Source organism: Dreissena polymorpha, chromosome 1, assembly GCF_020536995.1.
Source record: "Dreissena polymorpha isolate Duluth1 chromosome 1, UMN_Dpol_1.0, whole genome shotgun sequence".
NCBI lineage: Eukaryota > Metazoa > Mollusca > Bivalvia > Myida > Dreissenidae > Dreissena > Dreissena polymorpha.
Genome location: NC_068355.1, coordinates 88,689,419 through 88,712,882, shown reverse-complemented (window position 1 = coordinate 88,712,882; position 23,464 = coordinate 88,689,419). Strand labels below are relative to the sequence as shown.

The window sequence follows — 23,464 nt, the reverse complement described above, 5'->3', positions numbered from 1 at the left end:
TGCCTAAATCCCGATGCAATAAAGCGAATATGATTAGTTGCGAATTTATTTGATCCGATTTATTCTATATCTCAATGTTATTATTATCGTCACAAATCAATAAATAAAACTTTTTACAAATTGATTCGCTGCATTCATGAACATCGGCGTTGATTTCGAGCTCTCAAATTTTGAGGGGAGGTAACCACTGCGCATACAGCGTCCGGTGCGTACCGGTATTCCCTAAATCAGGTCGCGAGCGGAGCATTTTATTGTTCGTCTGCAGCAGATATAAAGAGAAGAACGATACTGTTGAGAGCTCCTGGTCTTGGTATATTTTATTGTAACAAATTTGGTTTATTTACGATTCCAAATTCAAAACTAAAAAAGAACAACCGATTTTAATATTATTTTTATAATTTTTATCATTATTTAAATAATATATCTTCTAAAAACGTTAAATTTCCTTATATGAACCAGTATTTTTGTGTTATTCAAAATAGTAAAACATTTCATTGTAGATCAATTTATGGTATATTAATTAAAACAGTTAATTTCATTTTCATTTTATTTAATACTTAATCATTCAGCATAAAGATTTCTCCCATTTCTTGTACCATTAACAGATGAGCCTTGACTGTGGGATTTCCAACTTTTTATTGATTTAAGGCTTCATTATTTCTAAGTAAGCTTACATTTTGCATACAAGACTTATTCCAATGCCTTATACCAATGACAAATTAGCATTACTTTGATACTTCCAATATTTAATTGAATAAGGCTTTATTTTTGGCTCAGAAAGTAATTCATTTCATATCATAAACATGTCTTTTACAAGTCTAACTGACCATAATTACTGCATTGAGCATGCAAATATTGAAAATATCTCGAGCTCAACATCAGAAGCAAAAGCAAACTCCAGAAAACGTACTTACGCCGAAGTAACAGTTAGCAATTTAAATAATGCTAATAACAATAATACACACAATTATATTGGTCTTTCACATGACCATTCCTATACACAAAATAATTATATTTGTGTTTCACACGATCATTCCTATTATAATCCGATAGATCAAACTCCGGTTCACTTCAACACTACTTCCATACAAGAAGACCATTATTTAAACGTCACAAGTACTGAACTTAAAAACTGCATGCAACCATACAGTACAAATAGCTTGAGATCAAAAGAAACGGGTTCAAATACAAAAAATCTCAAAAAACCTACTTACGCTAAAGCCACTCGGACGATTACATGTCATTCCAAAGCAAAAACTACGAAAATGGACAAATGTGTTTCACTTCACCAGACAAATGCTAGTCAAACAGGAATTGTAACTAGCTGTGTAACAAATACCAGTAAGCAACCTATAGTAACAAACGTGACTGGGAAAAACAAGCATTTGAACCAAACACCCCCACATATGAAAATAAATAAATCAACAGTTGCCAATAAAGCAATATCTTTAAATAATAATCTCACTAAAAGAAGGCCAAACAACAGAGATACTAGTGCCACATGTAATGTTTCAAGCAAAAATATAAACCCCACACATTCTCCGGTTCAACTGTACAATTTAGATTCCTTGCAAATGCCAGCAAATTCATTGTTTATAGAAGGTAAGGTTTTCAACAACTTTAATGTGCCGGGTGATGGAAATTGTTTCTTTAGCTGTATCAGTTTAGCATTACATGGTAATACATCAATGAGCACTTATTATAGAAACATGATTTGCACACATGTACTTGAAAACTGGATTTCATGGCAGCAGTCAGCCATTTGTGGGCATGAATTAGTAAATCAATCAATGGAAGAATACCGCTTAAAAATGATTACAAGATGTGGTTGGGCAACGATAAGTGAAATTAAGGCAGCATGTGATATATTACCAATAAACATAGAAATATGGTTAAAAGGCAGCATATGTAATTCTGAAACACGACAAACATCAGTTGTATACACAAGACATTCACACTATTCACACCATAACTCTGATCTTAGTGTGACTCTTCTGCTGTGGAACAGTCACTTTACACTACTTTCAGAGAGGAAAAACACTTCAAACACATGCAACAACAGACAGTTGAATGAAAATACTATTTTCTCACATAATAAACCCCCACACACAAACACACAAACAAATCCTCCATCAACAATTATAATAGTGCACAAAAATACAAAACAACAGAACAAAACAATTAAAAAATCCAACAAAAGTGCTTTAGCGTCAAAAGGTGTTACAAAGCAGTCAACCACTAAGGTAAACCAAAAATTAAAGAGCCCACAAAAAAACACAAATTCTACAAAAGTATTTAAACAAGCGCATGAACAAATTTGCACAGATTTTCTTAATCCTTATGAATTGGACACATTTCAGAATTGTAGGAAATTGGGTATAAAATTTGTTCATCCTATTCAAAATGAAGATAAACTACAAAGAACAAGACGGATTAAGAAAAATGCCTATGCCTTGTCTGCAGCATTAAAAAACCTGTCATTAAATTTTAATGAAATACCACCTGCACCACCAATGTCTCTTAGTGTGCAGCATAATATTACAATGGATACCATACGTGCATTTGAGTTAAAGCAAATGTCTTACATGTTTAAGAATTGTACCACATGTAACGAATGTAGAATTGAAATGAAAATGTACAGTAATACAGTTTGTCATCGTTGTCACATTGACAAATCTGACATTAAAATGTTCTCTAAACAAAACAATATGGACCCCGGAAATGTCCCTGCAGAACTTTCCCATTTATCTTTAGTCGAACAGCAACTAATAAGCAGAATATCACCACTCATGTATATTCATATGCTTAAGCATGGTGGAATTGCTGCAAATGGCCATTGTGTTACATTTCCACAAAATATAAATGAACCATGTCAAATTTTACCGAAACTTCCAACAGATATTCAGATAATTTGTGTCCGTAAAACTGGAAATAATGCAATACACAAAGACTTTAAAGTTAGGCGTTTTGCAGTTCAATCAGCACTGAATTGGCTTAAATCCAACAATGTGGCCTACTCAGATATAACTATTAGTCAAGATAGACTTAATCTTCTTCCTGAAAATGGGGAAATAAATCTTGAAACAATCAAAAGTAATTTTGAAAGCACAACTGATAAAGACCAAGGGCCAGCTAAAGAACAAGTATCACCTGATGAAATAAATGGCGATACCGTTTCAGCTGTTCAACTACCAGACGAATCAGTTAATATTAGAAATAACATTGAATCCATTTTACAAGAAATTACAGATCCTAAAAGTAAAGAAAAATGTTCGAGAAAAAAAACAGTAACTATTCCATGGCCAACAAGAGACAATAGTCCAGTTTCAGAGTTTACAACTCAATATTTTTTTACTCTTGCATTTCCATGTTTGTTTCCCAATTGTGTTGGTGACTTTCACATAAATCGGCCAAGAACTTGCTTTTCAATGAGTGAATGGGCAGAACATTTGATATGGTACACAGACGGTCGTTTTGCACAACACAAGTACTTTCAGTTCATAGTTCATAACATTATTTCACGTAAAAGAGCTTTAGAACAGAGCACATACATCATGAAACAACAGATCGGTGATGAGCACATGTCCATCGATGACCTTAAGCAAAGAATTCAAAATGGTGATAGTTCTATTGCACAAAAAATCTTGTACTTTGGTGCTTCTCTTCGAGGAACTTCACAATACTGGTCCAGAAGAGCACAAGAGTTAAGAGCACTTATTCAGTACCAAATAAATGCTGGAAAAGGCCTTCCTTCATTTTTCAGCACTGCTAGCTGTGCTGAATTTTACTTTGCACCACTAAGGAGACTTTTAACTCAATACAATCTACAAACAACTGGTGAAATTGTTGATCTTAACGACAAAAAAATTCTATTTTCTATTCTTCAAAATAACAGTCACATTGTCTCACATTACTTTAATCTTCGGACACAAGAATACTTTGAAACTGTAATGAAAACTGCATTTAAGGTTGATACTTTCTGGTACAGGTATGAGTTTGCCAAATCCAGAGGCATGATTCACTTTCATGGACTATGTTGGAGATCTGACAGAGAACCACACAATCTTCTTCATGAGGCTTTGAAAAACGGTCTGGATGAAGATGTCTGTGCCAGTAAGCTCTCTGAGTGGGCACAGCAAAATTTTGCAATGACCGCAATGCATCCTGCCGGTTCTGATGCCTCTGGTAATCCAAACAAGGATCTGTGGCCTCCTCCCGAGGGAAATGCACCCGCACCACCTGAATCTAAAAATCCCCTTTTTAAATTGTTCATGGACGTAAGTCAGAGTGAATATTCTATACTAGAAGACCATTTACTTCTTACAAATAAAATTAACTTGCACCGTTGTTCATCGTACTGCCTCGTTTCAAAAAAGGGGATGAAACACAAAGTCTGTAGAATGGAGTTTGGGTCAGAAAACATGCAAGGTAAAGCTATTCGTGATAGTCCCGCAATTGTAAAGGATAAAAATGGCTCTCTTAGACTTGAAATGAAGAGAGACCACCCATTTCTGGTTCAGCATTCCCAGTACCATACTCAAGCATGGCGGGCAAATGGTGATATATCCTTAATTCTTTCAAAAAGTTCACCAGAGAATCCATCAATAAGTGATATAATTGCAACTGAGAAGTATGTTTCTGGTTATGCATGCAAAGGAAATCAGCCAACTGGAGAAGTGGTTGATCTTTTTAATGCAATGGTAAATGCCACTGATGAAACTTCTAGCACTAATGGCAAATCCCTCTGCACCAAGTTGCTAATGAACACAATAAAAAGAGACATTTCAAGTATGGAAGCAGCATATGAACTGACAGGTTTACCTTTGTTTCACAGCAGTCACCAGTTTCAGTCAGTAAGCATGTCTGGGTCCAGGGTACTTGAAAAAACTGGCAACACTTGCACAAAAAGTACACCTCTGGATAAATATTTGTCACGGCCTGAGAAAGAAAAATGCTCATGGTATCAATTTATATGCAACAAAGGCAAAGTTCCTGTGATAGCTGGTAACAGTACAAAAGCAGTATGGCCATTCAGTGAAGAATACTCAAGGACCATACTGCTTTTGCATTGGCCAGACTGGAGGAAATTAGATGATATAAGAGAAACAAACACTTGGACTGAAGTCATGAACACCTTTGTAGAGTCGGAAGCATGTCCAAACTTTATCAAAGCTGCTATTGAAAGAGCCAAACGAAATCAATCTGATGACTTTGTTCATGAACAACAATGTGAGCCAGAAGAAATCATTGTAGAACAGCCAGAATGGGTGGAGACTTTGAGACCAAATAATGAATTTATGTCAAATGATGATGAATATACTTTTGATGATGGTAGTCCAACCCATGATTGGGGACAATGTGCATACAACTATCCAGATGGTTTAGGCATAAACTTTTTGGAGTCTTTAAAAAATGAAAACCAGCCTAACAACCACATTGAATATGAAAATGTAGATTTATCTTATATGAACTCAAAACAAAAATTTGCATTTAGTATTATTATGACAACACTTCAAAACTGTAAAAACGACTTACCATATACACCTCTTCGACTAGTGGTCAGTGGAACTGCTGGCTCTGGCAAGTCGTTCCTCATTAAATGTCTTGTACAGGCAATAAGACACTTGTTCCATTCTCATGATTCTGTCCAAGTCCTTTGTCCCACAGGTAACAGTGCAAATCTTATTGGTGGACAAACAATACACAGTTTTTTAAAAATACCTACAGGAAAAGTTTCCTGTAAGGATATGTCAACTCCTGATGGATCACGTGGGGAAAAATTACAAAGTAATCTAAAGAACGTTAAAGCATTACTTGTTGATGAGAGGTCCCTTATTGGATGTACAACATTGGGATGGATGGAGTTTCATTGCAAGCATGGTATAAACAATGTGACAGCTGACTGGGGTGGGCTTCCTGTTGTTGTATTTTTTGGAGATGATGTACAATTACCACCTGTTCTTGATTCACCTGTTTATCATTTCAATGGCAAAATACCAGCAGCCATGCATGGTGCTTTGGTATGGCAACAGTTTTCAGAAGTTGTTCATTTAGATACCATTGTTCGTCAATATGAGGAACAGAAACACTTTAAAGACATTTTAATGTCACTTAGAGACTACAAACTTACTAAAGAAAATGCCACATGGCTTCAACAGTTTCAATGGAATGACATCAAACGTCGTTATACTAACAATGTGATGAAAAACATTGAACAAAATGCTCTTTTTGTTTTCCCTACTCATGCTTCTGAATACAAACATAATATGAATCAGCTTAAGACAATCAATTCTGAATTTCCTGTTGCTAAGATACCCTGTATTGATCATGGCCCACATGCTTTGAGTGCCACTGAAGACAAAGTCCATGGTTTAATGAGAGTGCTCTTTTTATGCAGAGGTGCAAAAGTCATGCTAACCTGCAATCTTAATGTTCCCTATGGTTTGTTCAATGGCTCCATTGGGACCATAGTTGACATTATATACTGTAATGGTAACAAACCACCTCTTTGTCAACCAGATGTTGTTATGGTGCATTTTCCAAGGTACACAGGACCACCTTTTATGAAAGACAACCCATGCATTGTCCCTCTTGTACCTGCAGAAAGAAAAGTGGAATGTTATTGTCATGGTTGCAAACGAAAACAATTACCTTTAAGGCTTGCCTGGGGTACAACAATTCACCGATGTCAAGGCATGACAATCGGACATGGTGAAACAAATCGCTACATAGTTATTGATCCAGGTACAAAGTCTTTTGAGTCAAAGAATCCCGGAGCTCTCTTTGTAGCACTTTCAAGGGCAAAAACAGCTGGGGGTCCAAATGAAATATCAGACTTTTTTTGGCATCCAAATGTATTGGTTAATGAAGACAGGCTATGTCACATTGTTGATACACCTCGAACTAAGGCAAGGTCAAATGAAATTAAGCGCTTGTCAAAACTTGCCAACCAAACAGGAAGTAAATTTGCTCAATTTAATATGATTAATGATGATGTTTTCAAAAAACTACTATCAACTTCTTTCAACATCCACTTCCAAGAAATACAAGGTACAGAAGAATGAATGTATTGAATACTTTTAAGTAAGTTTGGTGGGTGGCATGTCAGCTACTAACCAATTTACTGAGAAGTTGATTTAATGCTTGCTAGTGTTCATGTAAAAACTAAGCCACAATATAAATTCTATAATTCAATAAAGTTATGACATTTCTCTAATTTCTTACCTGATATAAACACTGACAATTGCTGCTAATATAATTTCAGGTTAATTTGATGACATTAACCAGGAAGGTAAAATAATGTTTCTTCAAATTATAACAAACACATTGGGGACGAACTCTCCATCATTCTTTCATACACCACAAATGCTGTTTGGTTTCCATTTAATTCTTTGTTGGCATTATTGATTTCCTGCAAATAAATTTAACATGCTGGTGAAGTGAAACACAATTTATTTCATAATTACTCAAAATGAAACTTTTTTTCTAATTTGGATGCACTTGTCCTGTTTGTGTTAACACAAAGGCATTTCTTCTGTATGACAATATTGTATGTATTTAAAACATATTTTATTTGCTATTGTAGATTCAGAAAACGTCATGGATCACATTATTTTTGCCACAGATTCTAGAGGGGCAAAGTTAAAACACTTTTTAATGTCCAACACAACACTTACTCTTTACACTGTACATACAATCATAATTCCGGGAGCAAAAATAGAAACATTAACACAAGCTTTTGACAACAAATTAAGAAAAATATTCTCATCATCAACATCAGTTCACCATGTATTTGTCATTGTTGCTGCAGGCATATGCAATTTAACTGAAAAAATTCACCATGCGAATGGTACAGAAATCGTCTACATTTCTGATCTTGCTAAAACATCACACATTTTTGAAGTCATAAATTCTTTTTATAAAACAAACAACAGCAGTACAGTTTCATGCAAATTAGTTCATATTCCACCTGTTTCATTGATTTCCTCATCACAGTTTAATATGTCCAAAAGAACACTGACTAAATCAATGTATACTTATGATCAAATTTCACAACAACAAATTGACTTGGAAAATGACATCAATGAAATAAATTCACTTATAAGCTCACTAAATGAACGCTTTTCAAAACATTCAGTACGTTGGGATAGAGACCTTTTAATTTGCAAAACTAAAAAACGAGGCAAAAATGGCCAGAATAAGCACAAAATAAAGAAATTTTCATACAGTTTGTTTTACGATGGTGTACATCCACAGTCTAGCTTAGCTACTAAATGGTACACATACATGTGTGAATCAGTTGTAAAAGACTTGAATCCTGCATACGAGTCAGATAGCTCTGAAGAGCATGATACTTGGGATTTTAAGCGCTTGAAATTACAATAAGAACATTAAGAACTAGAATGAAATAAGATTAGAAAATATTTGTTGACATAGAAAGATTATCAATTTTATTTCACAAGTGATTATAGAAATTAATATTTTAACCAGTGGAGCAGCCACAAGAGACAAAATTTATTTTCTATATTTATGTACATGTGTATTTGTAAAAATGGATAATCAACTATTTGTAACTAGCGCATGCTTAGAATGTGTTAGCTCCGCAAATAATTATGGCAGAATAATCTATGGTTCATTTACTTTTTTTATTAATATTTGAATGGAAAATGTTTTAATTTCAAACAAGCTATTGCCAAGCAATGATGTCCCCTACATGTATGTGTACCATTAAGTAGCTTATTTTTTTTTAATATATTTTTTGCTATGCAACCAGAATTTTTTACGTAGAAACAAAATGAAATGACGTGCATAATCTCCATATTGCCATCTGTCCATGTTTCAAGTTTCATGAAAAAAATATAAAAAACTTCCAAAGTTATCGCAGGATCCAGAAAAGTCTGACAGACGGACGGACTGACGGACAGAGCGCAAACCATAAGTCCCCACCGGTGAAACCGGTAGGGTAAAATAAACAACAAATAAGCATTAAATACAAAACTTTGTGTCCCAATAGTAACAATTAAACCAGTCTGTTTTATTGACAGTAATTTTTTTTTCTCATTCTTAAAAGGACCTTACTTTGTTAATGCTTAACTTAGACATTTAATCTAATTTTTATTGGCATGATTATTTTTTGCCTTATTATGTCTAGAAATGAATATATAACATGCAGTTTGCAACTACTTCACTTGATCAGTAATTTTTTTTTTTCAATTTATATCCCAGATCATGATATCTATAATAATTGGATTGATCTACATTTTTTGGCTTAAAAATGCATTTCGTTTATTACACATAAACAACATTTACTTACCCAAATGATATGCAGTAAAACGCTGCACGTTTGACATATCCTAAATCCCGTTCTTTTTCTGGATCATACAATACCCTTGTTAATATTAAAAACAGTATAAACTTACATACTTTTTAATTTTATCAGCATATTCTTGCGTTGTTGCTTATTCATTATTTGATATCTTTGGGTTAGTGTTGCTATTGATGTGTGTTTCGTATGATACACAAAATATTATTTAATAATATTTCAATAATTGATTGATTTGCATAACAATACTGTCTGTCTGTCTACATAGGAGAAATATCAAATGTCACATCTCTGGTGGGTGACATGTGAGTCACTAACCGGATCCAATTAAAACATAACAATCAAATAATATTCCAACAACAAACTCTAACTGTACACACATATATACTTTTCCTATGCATTATCTTATTTTTAATGATAACCAAAATACATTAAAAGTATTAATCAAGTATCAAAATTATGCCCATGCGAAATTAATGCTGGTGGGTGACATGTCAGTCACTAACCAAAACAAATAAAACACAAATACTCACCAAGACCAACATGGAAACAGGATGCTCTCAACAGTAAAAAAGTACCAGATGACTAAAACAGAACCAATCAAAGGTAGGTTCAAAACTTATTAAAAAATGTTTTTCAAAAAATTTAATAACAAGTGTTTGACTATTCTATTGTTCTTTTATAATACTTGAAAACGTCTTACTATTTATTTTTTATTGAACCAAACTTTTGTATTATCCTTAATGTTCTAATTTGTGTGTTTCCAATTTCAGCCTCACCATAGACCAGGGCTCACAACCAGTTTTTATGCGCAGCCTACAAGATGAGTTGTGAGTACAATTTTTAATGTTATTACAATCACACCGTAATTTTTAAATAGCTTTAAAATAATTAAGCTTTTGCCCGTAAATTAGGTAGCACCTATAATCATATTATTCTATTTATCCTATTATTCTGTGGTCGTTTATCGTTCAAAAGAGTAAAAATACTTTAAAATTCAAAGAAACAGTGCTGGTTTTCCAAGTTGACTCCGAAGTGTTTGTTAACTTCAACGTCATCATTTGCTATGACGTCACATTGAAACATGTAGTGTTATAAAGAATACTATGTTAGTGTGATTGTGTACTTAAATTTATCCCACGAGTGAAGAAAGGTTTACATGGCGAGGCTTGCCGAGCCTTGTAAGCCTTTCTGAGACGAGTGGTATAAATTTAAGTACACAATCACAGTTACATAGTATTCTATTTATCTTTTCTTTATGAGTCGTAATTGTTCTATAAAATCATTTAGCTGTAGGATAAATTAAGATAGAGATCGGAAAACCATGGTCTAAAAATAGCAATAGTATAAAGGTAAAGTTTATACGATCGTTGTTCTACTATCGATTTTCATATGGTAATAGGATAAAATTATTTAAACTGTTAAAAATGTTAAACTGTTTTAAAACATTCATTTATGGACATTTGTGTAATATCAGAATCTGTGAACATGTTCCTTTAACTGAATCCTCATATTTATAACCGCGCTACCATTACTTTTACGTCATGCTAGGATCTCCAAAAGGTGACGACAACAACACTTTCGTAAACATTGTTTCTGAATATATAATCATGCTTTTAAAAGAAGTGTGACGCACATAATAGCAAGCACAAACGTTGGTTTAAACACTATGTATTTAGTTCATTGAAAGTACATATAAGCAATACAATACAAACAAACATATTATTTTCGAACAACATACTATGCAGTTAGAATTGTAATATTGCTTAACATAAAGGCTGTAAAATACAATTGGACAGAATTGAGAAGGAAGCCTGAGGCTTATACTATGTCTTTTTCTGTCAGTTAGAAGCGCTGCTGTAATGGTGTAAACAACCAATCGTATAACAACTATTTAAAGACATGTCAAAATTACGAACAATATATTACAGTGATAAGTAATTGTATACCGTTTTAGAAATGGAGAAATATTATAACTTACAATTCAAATAGTATTACAGATAAATAAAGATAGCATAAATGCTAATAAGTTGAGAAGGAGAGGGAAAGAAGTGGAATAGAAGAGTTTCAGAATAATAGAAGTTGTGGTAAGAAAAGAAGCAGTTGCGGGACGGGGCATCGTTAGCAGAATATGGTTTGTTCCTGAGATAGAATTGGGTTAGAATCTATGACTATCTCGGATGAAAGACTGAACATGTTTGAATATTAAAGAGTTTACTTCGTATAATCGGTCTTTAACACCGAAAAAAAGTAATTGCAAAGTTATGGGTTGGAAACTGGACACATTGTCAAAAAGGATAACTCTTTTTTTCTGTCAAAAAGGATAACTCTTTTTTCTGTATAAATGGGGCAAATGAAGAAAAAGTGATGTGTATCTTCAATCGCACCATATGACAATATGGACTTTGTACAATGTTTTTCGCGTACAAATGTTCATTAAGACTGCCACAATGCATTCGAAAGCGCGCGTGTAGAACATTAGACGTCCGCTCCCCAGCGTAGTAATGCTCGGGAATTTTTTTATCTTTACTAAGATTTGCTTTAAAGGCAGAGAGAGAAGGAGCCGTTCTTACCGATTCCGGTAGATTGTTCCATAAGTTGATAGTTGATGGTAGGAAAGATAGTGTAAAAAGTTGTGATTTGCATTGAATGCCGCGAATATTGTTAGAGTAACGAAGAGGATAAGCCGATCTTTCTCCCACGCTAGAGAGGATCAGTGTGCACAAATATGGGGGTGATAGTGCATTATACATTTTAAAGAAAAGTGTAAGTTTATGTTTTGTTCTCCTATTTTTTAATGGTTCAAGAGCAGTTTCAGTATATAGGTTTTGCAAAGATGCCAAACGTGTTCCCCCGCTGATTATCCTTGCTGCTTCCTGTTGAATCTTTTCAAGTTCTATTTCTTCTTGTGTATTAATGCTATCCCAGACTATATCAGCGTATTCAAGAATTGGTCTAATAAATGTTGTGCATATCGATAGAAGGGACTTTCTATCGAGCGTAAACTTAAACGTTCGCATTAGATTGATTCTAAGCCATGCTTTCTTCTTGATTGACTCAATATGGTCATGCCAGGAACATGTATCAGAAAAAGTTAAGCCTAGATACTTGTGAGTCGAAACCTCAGTAATTTGGCAATCGTTGAGAAAATAGGGGGATGGATTGGGCGGTTGATTTTTCTAGATATAACTAAGGATTCGGTTTTGGATGGATTGAAGGTAACCAACCACTTATCAGCACAGGAATGAATTTTTGCAAGATCAGAGTTAAGATGATTAGCCGCATCAACAGGGTTGTGGACGATGATATATAGCGTGGTGTCGTCTGCAAATAGGCGAATTGGACAGTGAATATCTCGTACAAAGTCATTAATATATATAAGAAAGAGGAGTTGCCCTAATATAGACCCTTGAGAGACACTAGCATTAATGGGTAAGGGGTCAGATTGGCAGCCAGAGATTACAACACACTGGGTCCTCTCATGTAGGTAGTCCTTTAACCAAGATAGAAGATTGCCCGAGATACCACTTAAACGTTAAACATATTAAATGATCGGCGCATATTTAATCTGCCCCCTGTTGACTTATCCGTGAATACTGGCTGTCATGAATAAAGTCATGTGTATAAGACAATTAATTTGAATAATAAGAGATAACATTTTACGCACAGTTTCATAATAATCCAGGAATTTAGTAATTTTTCTTTTAAAAATATACATGCATTTGATACTTGTCATTAAACATCTGGTTTACCATCTTTGCTCTTAATTTAAGGCTTTAGGTTGCATTAACAAATATGCAATTGGTGCGATTGAAAGCCTTGTATGCCATTCATATACAAATTGTCGTATGTCCATATCAGACATTTCAGTAACGCAAGAAAAATCTCACCTGATACAGAGTCGACGCCACATCCATATTTAGCAGACGATAAAGTTAGCGAGTACGGCGCAACAGACGTCTGTGGTACTGCTCCGTGATTGGGAATCATCGATGCGCATGCGCCAGGCGGCGCACCACTTCCGTATCCCAACACGGGGCACGCCAATACGATTGTTGCAATAACGACTGCCAAAATATCCATGTTTGCCTTCGAAGTAAAGAATATAGTTCATTATAAATACGTATACAGAAACATTAACTATATTGTTAGATTTTACTGAACAAAATGGCAAATCGCGTAGAGCACATCGCTCGTCCGGAATATGTATATTCACAAATTCATCAGAGTTATGGAAAAATCGTTTAAAAAATAGATCTGTACGTTAGTACAATTATAAGACAAACAGAAGGCATCAGTCGAATAAAAATCAAACGATGTACAACTAACTGTATTTATAGGCAGACACTAAGTTTTCTTTTTATGATTAATGTATTTCCATTCTTAATTATCATTATTTAGTTTACTTGCATATTTATTTCAAATAAGCATTTTTATACATGCAATTTATTCAACATTTATATTTAATAATACAATGTTTGAATGGGATGAAAACGAAAGAGAAATTCTTGTATGGCTCTTCTCCCTCGCCTTGACATATATACAGTTGCATGGTTTAGTACGAACATAATTGGATTGTAGAATAATAAGTAAAGAAACATAAGAGGCTAACAGAGTAACTCCTATGACTGGGTGTCACTTGATATAGGTAAAAGGGGCGAAAGTTGAAAGGTGTAGGAGATAAAGTGGGTGAAGAATGGGGAAAATAGGAAGAGGTCTTCAAAGAATCTGTAGCATATTTACGAATCAAATCGCTCACTATCAATAATGAATTTATGAACTACATCATCTATTTTAGTATTTGTTAAGTAGTCACGAGTGTCATCTCCATAAAAATAGTTTCAATGCATGGGACGGAATATATAGATATTGTGTTTATAAGTGCGGCACGGATGAATGCATTCGAGAAAGTAATGCGATGTCGTTTCGTCAAGTCCACAGAGACACAGGTGATGTTATGATGTTGCGTCTAAAAAGATGTTCATTTAGGGCGCCACAATTTATTCTTAAGCGCATATGCAACATTTGAGAGCGTCTCGCGCCGTATGAGAAAAAAAGGATTTGGAGTGGGTCGATCTATGATCACTATCTTAAAAGTGAAATTCAGATAAAATTGTTTAACAAATATAGTCTGAACTTGGAATTCGTTGTATTCTAGCAAATAAGACGAAAAACAAATTAAGAAGCAATAACGAAAAATTCTATAATATATCCTTCTAACATGTACACAAGCATTGAAATGGACATTGTTTGATCGACGCGCTGATAACATTGAGTCGTGTTCTGAGAAAACTGGGCTTAATGCATGAGCGTAAAGTGTCATCCCAGATTAGCCTGTGCAGTTCGCACAGGCTAATCAGGGACGACTCTTTCGGTAAGGAGGGACTTCCTTGAAACTCAAAATACTTTAGATCAGTTGTTTATAAAGAATTTATATGAAGGTAATAACATTAAGAGAGTATACCGGTAAAACGAAAACGGAGCCCATATATGATCTTATTAAAGCAGAAACATCAATTGCATTCAGGTTTTCTTGTATTGTTAAATAAAAACATAAATCCTCTAGTCATAACTTAACAGCGACTTCATAGATTAAAGTGAGGTAAAGTGATATCATTGAAGTGTTGTCATAAGTCGAATTTATTTTAGCTTTTAATTATCAGTATATGTATCATGGCCAAATTTAAGGTGAATAACAGGACGTGCGGGTAAGTGTTAAAAAAAGGTCTGTTATGCATCAAACATAATTGTTCTAGTATACAACTTGGTGTTTTCTGGAACTTAATATTTGCTAAATTTCCAAGTACATTATTGCATTATCATCAAAGTTTGACTGTTATTTTTTCATGAAGCAAACTTACCAAATATTTCATAGAAAATATTAATGTATAGAAAGACAATTCGTAAGTTTGAAATACCAGTTATGACAGGGGAAACCCTGTGTCTCCGCCATAAACTTTTACGTAAAATCTGCCTATTCACTGTTTTATAACAGGGACAGGTGTCCGATTCCCAACCAATAAATTTGATTGTTAAAATACATATATTTGTTCTAATTAGCGCATGCTATTAACATATAACATATTTCATTCATTTATATGATACAGTTAAATTCAAATTACACCCGAACACGCACAATACATTTGAGGTTAACCACTTTAATAAAATACAGAGTCACATACAGTTACTTTTTCTGCCACTACTTCTTTATCCAAATTATCATAAAAATAACATAACGCACACGATGTGTTTGTGAAACACTATGTCCCCCTATATATTTGACCTTTGACCTTGTAGGATGACCTTGACCTTTCACCACTTAAAATGTGCAGCTCCGTGAGATACACGTGCATGCCAAATATCAAGTTGCTATCTTCAATATTGAACAAGTTGTGACCAATGTTAACGGCCCCAATGTTAAAGTTTGACGCAAACAAACCAACAAACCAACAAGCAAACCAACAAACAGACAGGGCAAAAACAATATGTCCCCCAGTATAAACTGGGGAACATAAAAATATAATTAAAAATGAAAAATAAAAATATAATGCTGATATTAACTTTATAATTATTATTGTTATTATTTGGACATGTATATGCCCACTTATGAGTTATACAAATATTTGTGTTCTTACGTTTAAGTGCAAAATAAAAAATCCTCCTAAGTTCAATGGAATACAACGCTGACCATCACAAATGAAAGTCCAATGTCGTCTGCTTGAGATTCCTTTTTCGTTTGCTTGTTAATAGTATGTTGTCTGCCCGGATAACGGTCTCGACACGATCTATGTAAAGCGCTGCGTTAACTTGTGTGACACATGTGCGATTTTTGAACCTATTCGTTTTCGCTTCAAACGTACTTGCTCACAGACTGTCAATATGCCAGTTTCCAACTGTTTGTTACAGATTCAAAACATTTCAAGAATGTAATAATTATATCAGAGATAAAATACCACTAATGACTTAGATTCATATCTTAAATTCAAGTTCGTTTATGAATTATCACTATTTGCAATATATACAATTAAAACTCATTACAAACGCGAAACAATTGAATAATTTGGAAAAATTCTGTGTGTTTTTGTAAATTCTTCGTACAACATGCAGATCACTTACGACGTATAAAGATACCCCAAATTAAAAGGAGCCTTTTCACATTTTGGTAAATTTACAAAATAAAAACAAATGTTTCAGATTTGCACATTTTCTTTTAAGTTATGATATGTGTGAGGAAACAATAATACTGAACATTTACCATGCTCTAAAATATCCATTATGTGTATCTTTAGACGATTTAAAAACCTGAAAATTATAAAGCGTTGCAACGCAAACCGATTGAATAATTTTGAGAGTTCTGTTGTTGTCGTTATATTGTGCGATACTACGAGCAATCCTTATATAAAGTATAAAATACATCACTCATTGTATGAGCACGGATGGTCGAGTGGGCTTAGCACTAGACTTCAGGGGTCAGTGGTTCGAGCCAAGTTGAGAGTTACTTTTTTCTTTCTTTAATTTTATTCTTGATTTTTACTGAAGCATTTTAGAGCAAATGTTTACATTTATCAATACACATGTATAAAGCATTTAATGAAAAACTCCAATACATGCCAAAATGTGTGAAAATGCCCCTTTTAACACAATCTGACCAGACCGGTCGAGTGATTCGTGCGTTATCCTTTTAATCAAATGACATTTTTCCGAGCACCGCTGACGACAATCGTTGTTCGTTTATTGTTAGATAAGAGTAAAAATGGACAGAAATCAAGTTGAGTCTTGAAATGAAAGTGTGTGTATTCTTACTCCTACAGATACCATTTAGATAAATAATGAGTCGTGTATATCACAACGGCTTCACAATCCCGAGTAGTGAAGAATTTATGGTATCGTATAAAAGCCGCGTTCTTGTATCAGGCCAAGTATACACTTACTTTGATAAAAACTTACAACTCATATGAGAGCACACATACATGGCACCATTTTTGGACAAGGGTTTGTCGAGATTGTTTACTGTTGTCACCGTTGTTTATTGATCAGCTTTACGTGATTTACGGTTTTCATCACTATTCTAACATAAGATAGACTAAAGTATGCAGCGGTTAAGAAATTACTCATGGCAATGTTAAGATACGAAAGAAAACCGTTTACATACTATATAGAAATACAGTTTACATAAGTTTTTTGCTTAGCGATGATTTTTTGACTTCGTTATTTTAGAAAAACAGCTTCTGCAGCAACAGTAGCTGTCGAAACGCTTGATAACCTTGCCTCTATTTGAAGACATAAGTAGGTCAGCTTTCCACCCAATGAGCATGGCACAAATTGGTGGTGCACAAACCTCCATATAGTAAAATAATATATAATAATGTCGCCCTATTAAAGCGCATTAAACTTCAAATATACATGTATACAATAATAATTTGTATAATCAACTATGCACGTAACTGTTTGGCTTTGTGCGTTTTGTTAATATTCTAAAAACAGCAACATTTCCTGTAAACGAACCTGTTTATGAAAAACATCGTAAAGCAAATTCAATATTTTATATAGTAAAGCAAAATACAATCTTTTGATAGCTAAAATCTAGATTATTGTGTATGAAGTCCGGAATTTTATTATTTGCTTTCGTTTAAAAATCAATGTTTGCTTATTATTTACAAGTCCATCGCCAATTAAACATAGCCGTGCATCTGGTATGTTCTATGATTGTATATTTTGGACGACTTATTTAAATGCAGCTGATATACAGTAGTCATTTATCATCCTCGTGGCTGCTAAACTGATTCGTTAAATGTCAAACATAACACATATATTAAATTTCGTGTCCTGTTTGCTGCAAGACGGCGAATTAATGTGCGCATGTCAATTCCGCTTAATTTAAATCAACTGTACATAGACTCCACGCGCCATGTGTAAAATCTTTAGGTGCGTTCTGAATCACCATGTACGGAATGTACTATTGTGAAACCCAAGCTTGCAATTAAAATAAACGACTCATCCCTCAATTTTATTTCTCATGAGCAATCATGACAACAGCACATTCGTAATCACTGTTTCTGAATATATTCTTAAATGTATACAGCGCGTATGTATATCAATATGTATTCGTTGCAAACAACGTTTATCAAATGAAGCTTTGTGTTATAAAAGGATACCAATTAGGCGACTTGCAATAGGGCATAGTCAACATTTCACGGGCGACATTTTACAACTAGATTCGGACCTTTTATTTGATCAAAGTTTGTTACCATTGATTTATAATGTCACAATCAACGTCGTGTTTGAAGTAGTGCTAAGTTGTGATATGGTCAATAGCATTTTAGACGGTGTTATATCGCATGATAAGGCTAGATAAATGCACACTTTTAGTAAGTAATTTATAGAGAATGAATATTAAGGTTATACATTGAAAGGATTATAACGATACATCGAAAATTGAGTCCATATATAATCTTATTCAGGCAGACACATAAAGCGTATTCAAACTTGCATTTTCTACATTTTTATAATATGTTAGCTACCAAAAATGAGAACATGTAGAATGTCCCATCGTTAAGGTGAATACCATTGTACAGGACGTGTAAGAACGTGTATAGGCTCGTCCTCTTATGCAACAAACTCTAGATATCTCTTGCCCGTGTAGTTAACTAAATTAAACATAATTCTTTGTCACAGTTCACTTCTTTGGAGATTATTTTTTAGCATGGTGAATTTTGGAACTTGAGGCTCTAAAAATGTTCATGCACTTCACGGACATTTGTTTCGACTTTTTTTTCAAAACTTTAAACTTTCTACCGAAGCCATTTAACAGATAGCCATCACATGTATTCAAAGAAAGGCAACTGCGTAAGTTTGAAACAATACTTTTTACTTACACTTGCCTGTAAGAACTAACAAGTGCTTCAGAGTGTGATGTTCATGGCTTGTGTTTGAACAAACGCAAATACCAGTTATGACAAGAAAACAACTGTGTCTTCCTTCTTAAAATGCTACTTAAACTCTGACAATATTCACGTTTAGGATAATTTTACATGTATGAATGTAGCCATCGTCGGAACCCGCGTTCGCTCGACTACGCTCTGATTCTTGATTGACCGTGGGGGGACTAAGCTATCAAACTATCGTAGTCATGAATTATTTATAATATCTCAAACTTGTTTCCGTTTGATTTTCTGCAAGGAAATATAATTTTTAAAAACGACGCGTGTTCAAACAGTTTAATTACAGGTATGTTATATTTACCTTTCCGTGCGCTTTTATGATAACCAAAATCTCCTTTGTGAACACCAGTGTTAAGATAATATGGCCATCGTAGTTATCTTATAACATAAGAAATAATGTAAACGAGTTTGGCATGCTATTCTACCAAATGTGTATGGAGGCGTGACGCTGCCTTAGGAAAACCACAGAAGATTTCAGCGACTTCAGAATCATGTAATGTATCTTTTTTCCTGGCATCGGTTAACGTGTTCATATGTCCTGCTATAAAATGGGTCAAATAGTCTTAGATATCCGTTGTCCGTCCATCTCACCGTACGACAGATGTATAACTGTACATACATCTTAACCAGCATGTGAGCTTACTTACTTGTAACCGCGCTTAGGGCTAGGGACTAAAAAGGATATTTATATATTGAATCCGCTTCAATATACTCGTAAATGATTGCTTTTTATTAGGGATGGGACCGAATATCCGAATATTCGAATATTCGAAAATCGGCCGAGTATTCGTATCCAAAATTCATATTCGAATATTCTATTTTTATGCAAATATACTTCCAAAAAGTTATAAGTACATGTACAAAGTCGCAGTTTTGGTTTCCATTATAAGTCATTGCTTTGATAACAGCTTCCATCAATGAACGAGTGAACGAGTTGATAATTGGCAGACGGGATGGTATAAGTAGAGGGACCAATCGTCGATTTACTATCAATTCATAGTCATGCAATATGCACAAACTATTTTCTGAAAATAAGTCGAAAATGTAAGTAACTTTATGTAAAACATTTACGTATATTGATAAACATTAAACAATTTGTGTTTTGACAGGTTTTTTAACCTCAGCGGTCAATTGTATAAACAGTGGTTAATATTAACTTTAGTAACTTGATTAACGCAGTTATTTACATGGTTATGTTACCGCAAGATAATAGTATTTGTATAAACGACAAGTACTTCGTTGTTACCTAACCATTGAAATTTGTTAACTTACCACAGTAAAATTACCAACAATGCAACCCTGAAAATTACGTCGTTTTCGCGAAATTTGTCAGACGAACATGGTCCAATATGGCCTCTGACTCTGTCACAAAAGAAATAAGCGAAAAACGGGTTAAACTCTTTAGTGACCGAGAGGTGGACGTTTTTAAGAACTTAATGAAAGAAAATCTTCATAAACTCAAAGCAAACCAAAGCGGCCACTCGTTACCTAATAAGTAATGGACACCATGCTCGTTGTAGTCAGAAACTTGGTACAATACATTATTTAAAGCCCCATTAACACTCAATATCAACGAATATTTCGTAAAATATTTCGTAAAATAAAGTTAACCCATACACATTCATTGTTCCTTAAAGGGATCTTTTCACGCTTTGGTAAATTGACAAAATTGAAAAAAGTTGTTTCAGATTCGCAAATTTTCGTTTTAGTTATGATATTTGTGAGGAAACAGTAATACTGAACATTTACCATGGTCTAATATAGCCATTATATGCATCTTTTGACGATTTTAAAACCTAAAAATTATAAAGCGTTGCAACGCGAAACGATTGAATAATTTGGAGAGTTCTGTTTTTGTCGTTAAATTTTGTGAAACTACGAAGATTGCTTATATAAGGTATACAATACATCCAGTATGTGTACACGGCGGAATAGCTCAGTAGGATAAAGCGTTTTTACTTCAGGACTCTGGCAGGACTCCAGGGGTCACTGGTTCGAAACCTGGTCCGGGCAATGTTCTTTTCCTTTTTTTAATTTTATTCTTGATTTTTTACTGGAGCTTTTACGATCCAATGTTTACATTTATCGATATAAAGCATTTAATGAATAAGTTAAAAAATGCCAAAATCTGTGAAAAGGCCCCTTTAAAGCAATATCCGAAATGTGAACGCTAGATGTGATCTGGTAATATAGATTTAACAAGATACATTGTTACAAAACCACATCTAGCGTTGAAATTATTATATACGGAACACTGATTTTGTATGGGTTAACTTTATTTTACGAAATAATTAACGAAATATTCGTTGATTTTGAGTGTTAATGGGGCTTTAAAAGTATCCATCTGGTTATGATGTTTACGCATTAAATCGCAAAACTGATACATTTATCGGTATGATATAACTATTGTGGTTAGTCTACTTTAGCGACACGGTAATTCACACGGACCGAAGTAGGGTGCAACGAAGCAATACAACGAAACGAACAGATAATTTTTTAAATATGTTGTCACAAGATTTATTATCGAATCCCGGGTGAATACAGTTTCATGCTTTTGTACAAGAAAGCAATACAACGAAACGAACGGATAATTTTTTAAATATGTTGTCACGAAATTTATGATCGAATCCCGGCTGTATAAAGTTTGAAGCAATAACAGTGTCCGTTTTGCAACACTGCGTTTTGCAAGATATAATCTATATTTGAAATATGAAATTAGTAAAATAGACATAAAATAATTCTTTGGAACGAAATCACTTGCATTGAGTATCAAATTAACTGAAGTTTGTATTTAAATAGCTAATATGTATTTACTGTTCATGACATTAAGCATTAAATATTGGGGTCTTAAAATGATAACTTCATTCGTTGCAAGTTACCGAATTACCGGTAATATACATAACATCACTAAAATTATGTTTCAATTAAGCTTTATTTAATTTAATTCTTACTTAGTTGATAAGTCTACTTATTGCTTTGTTCACTTAGCCTACTGTACCTTATGCATATTGAAGATTACAGAAAACAGAACATTGTTTAAGCTTTGAAAGTGCTGATTTTTTCTCCGACTGGTTAACCTTAAATCGTAAATGCAGTCTAACAGAGCTGTCTACGCCTAACATACCGGTAATGTTGCACTCGAGAAGTAGAAGTTGGATTTCAATAGGGGGCAATAAAGGGACGAGCGATGGTAACTTTTAGCCAGACAGAGCTTGAATAGCGAATTTTATTGTGAATTTTTAGAACGTTTTAACGAATATCTGGACACATTGTCTCATATCGGGACGCTGGAACAATCACTAAACTGGCGGGACTGTCCCGTCGAGATCTGGCATGTATGTTCTAATTCCGTTATCCATAAATCAAATCAATTATTATCTAATCCGAATTAAGTTTCTCAAATCTAAACCACTTAAATCGTTCTTAAATGGTTCTTTATTCTAGAAAAAAATAGCGAAACCAAAAGCATAAATATTATCGATGGAAAGTAATCCAGATCAATTATAAGTATTGAAATAAATTAGAATTACGGTAATGTGCTTTCCTGAAATATCTTAAATCTAATGAAACTAAACAGTATTTATTTTTAAAAAGAGCATAATAATCAATGATCTTTAAAAAAATATAACTATATCCTGTTTTTCAAAGCTGCACATAAGATACGATTTATAGCGGCATTTGTGGCAATCAGGAATAGTAATTTGCTCCGGACGGTCATAAATTCGGACATTTTAATATAAGGTTTAAAAATCGAATATTCGAATATATTCGAATAATGACAAATGAATATTCGTATATCTTTTCCAGTATTCGTTCCCATCCCTACTTTTTATGCCCCCGAAGGAGGCACTGTCCATCTTTCAGTCTGTGTGACTGTCCGTCACACTTTGCGTTTAGGTTACGAAAAATGCGCATAACTTCTATGTCGCTTCAGATTTAGCCTTCATATTTGGTATGCATGTGTATATGGACAAGGCCTTTCCATACGCTCAAAAATTTGACCCCTTTTACCTTGAACATAGGGTCCGTGTTTAGGTTTTGAAATCTGCGTTTAGGTTCCGAGAAAAATGCTCATTACTTCTATCAAAGCTTTTTTCGGGGACAAATGTCATCCTATGGAGACAACTCTAGTTTATTGTGAAAACGTTACGTATTGGTCAGCATGTAAAAGTATGATCCTTTATATTTGCGCGTTTGTCTG

The 23,464-nt window shown here is 34.0% G+C and overlaps 1 protein-coding gene and 2 long non-coding RNA genes across 3 annotated transcripts in view; 1 reads left to right on the top strand and 2 right to left on the bottom strand.

Annotated features, from left to right (window-relative positions):
* Positions 1-20,558, bottom strand: part of LOC127839614 (putative defense protein 3) — a 29,742-nt gene extending 9,184 nt beyond the window's left edge. Inside the window, exons 1-2 of the mRNA XM_052368005.1 lie at positions 20,536-20,558; positions 13,213-13,411 (exon numbers count right to left, since the gene is read on the bottom strand). Of these exons, the coding sequence (XP_052223965.1) occupies positions 13,213-13,405 (193 nt within the window). The 5' untranslated portion in view covers positions 13,406-13,411; positions 20,536-20,558. The remainder of the gene's footprint in view (positions 1-13,212; positions 13,412-20,535) is intronic.
* On the top strand, positions 146-8,295 carry LOC127839631 (uncharacterized). The gene is made up of 2 exons (XR_008030361.1): positions 146-310; positions 7,586-8,295. It is a non-coding gene; the product is annotated as an uncharacterized LOC127839631 (long non-coding RNA).
* Positions 620-9,951, bottom strand: LOC127839624 (uncharacterized). Its single transcript, XR_008030360.1, has 7 exons — positions 9,856-9,951; positions 9,314-9,371; positions 7,225-7,411; positions 6,419-6,597; positions 5,536-5,681; positions 4,822-4,938; positions 620-4,245 (listed from the first exon to the last, which is right to left on the bottom strand). It is a non-coding gene; the product is annotated as an uncharacterized LOC127839624 (long non-coding RNA).
* Positions 20,559-23,464: the final 2,906 nt, after the last annotated feature.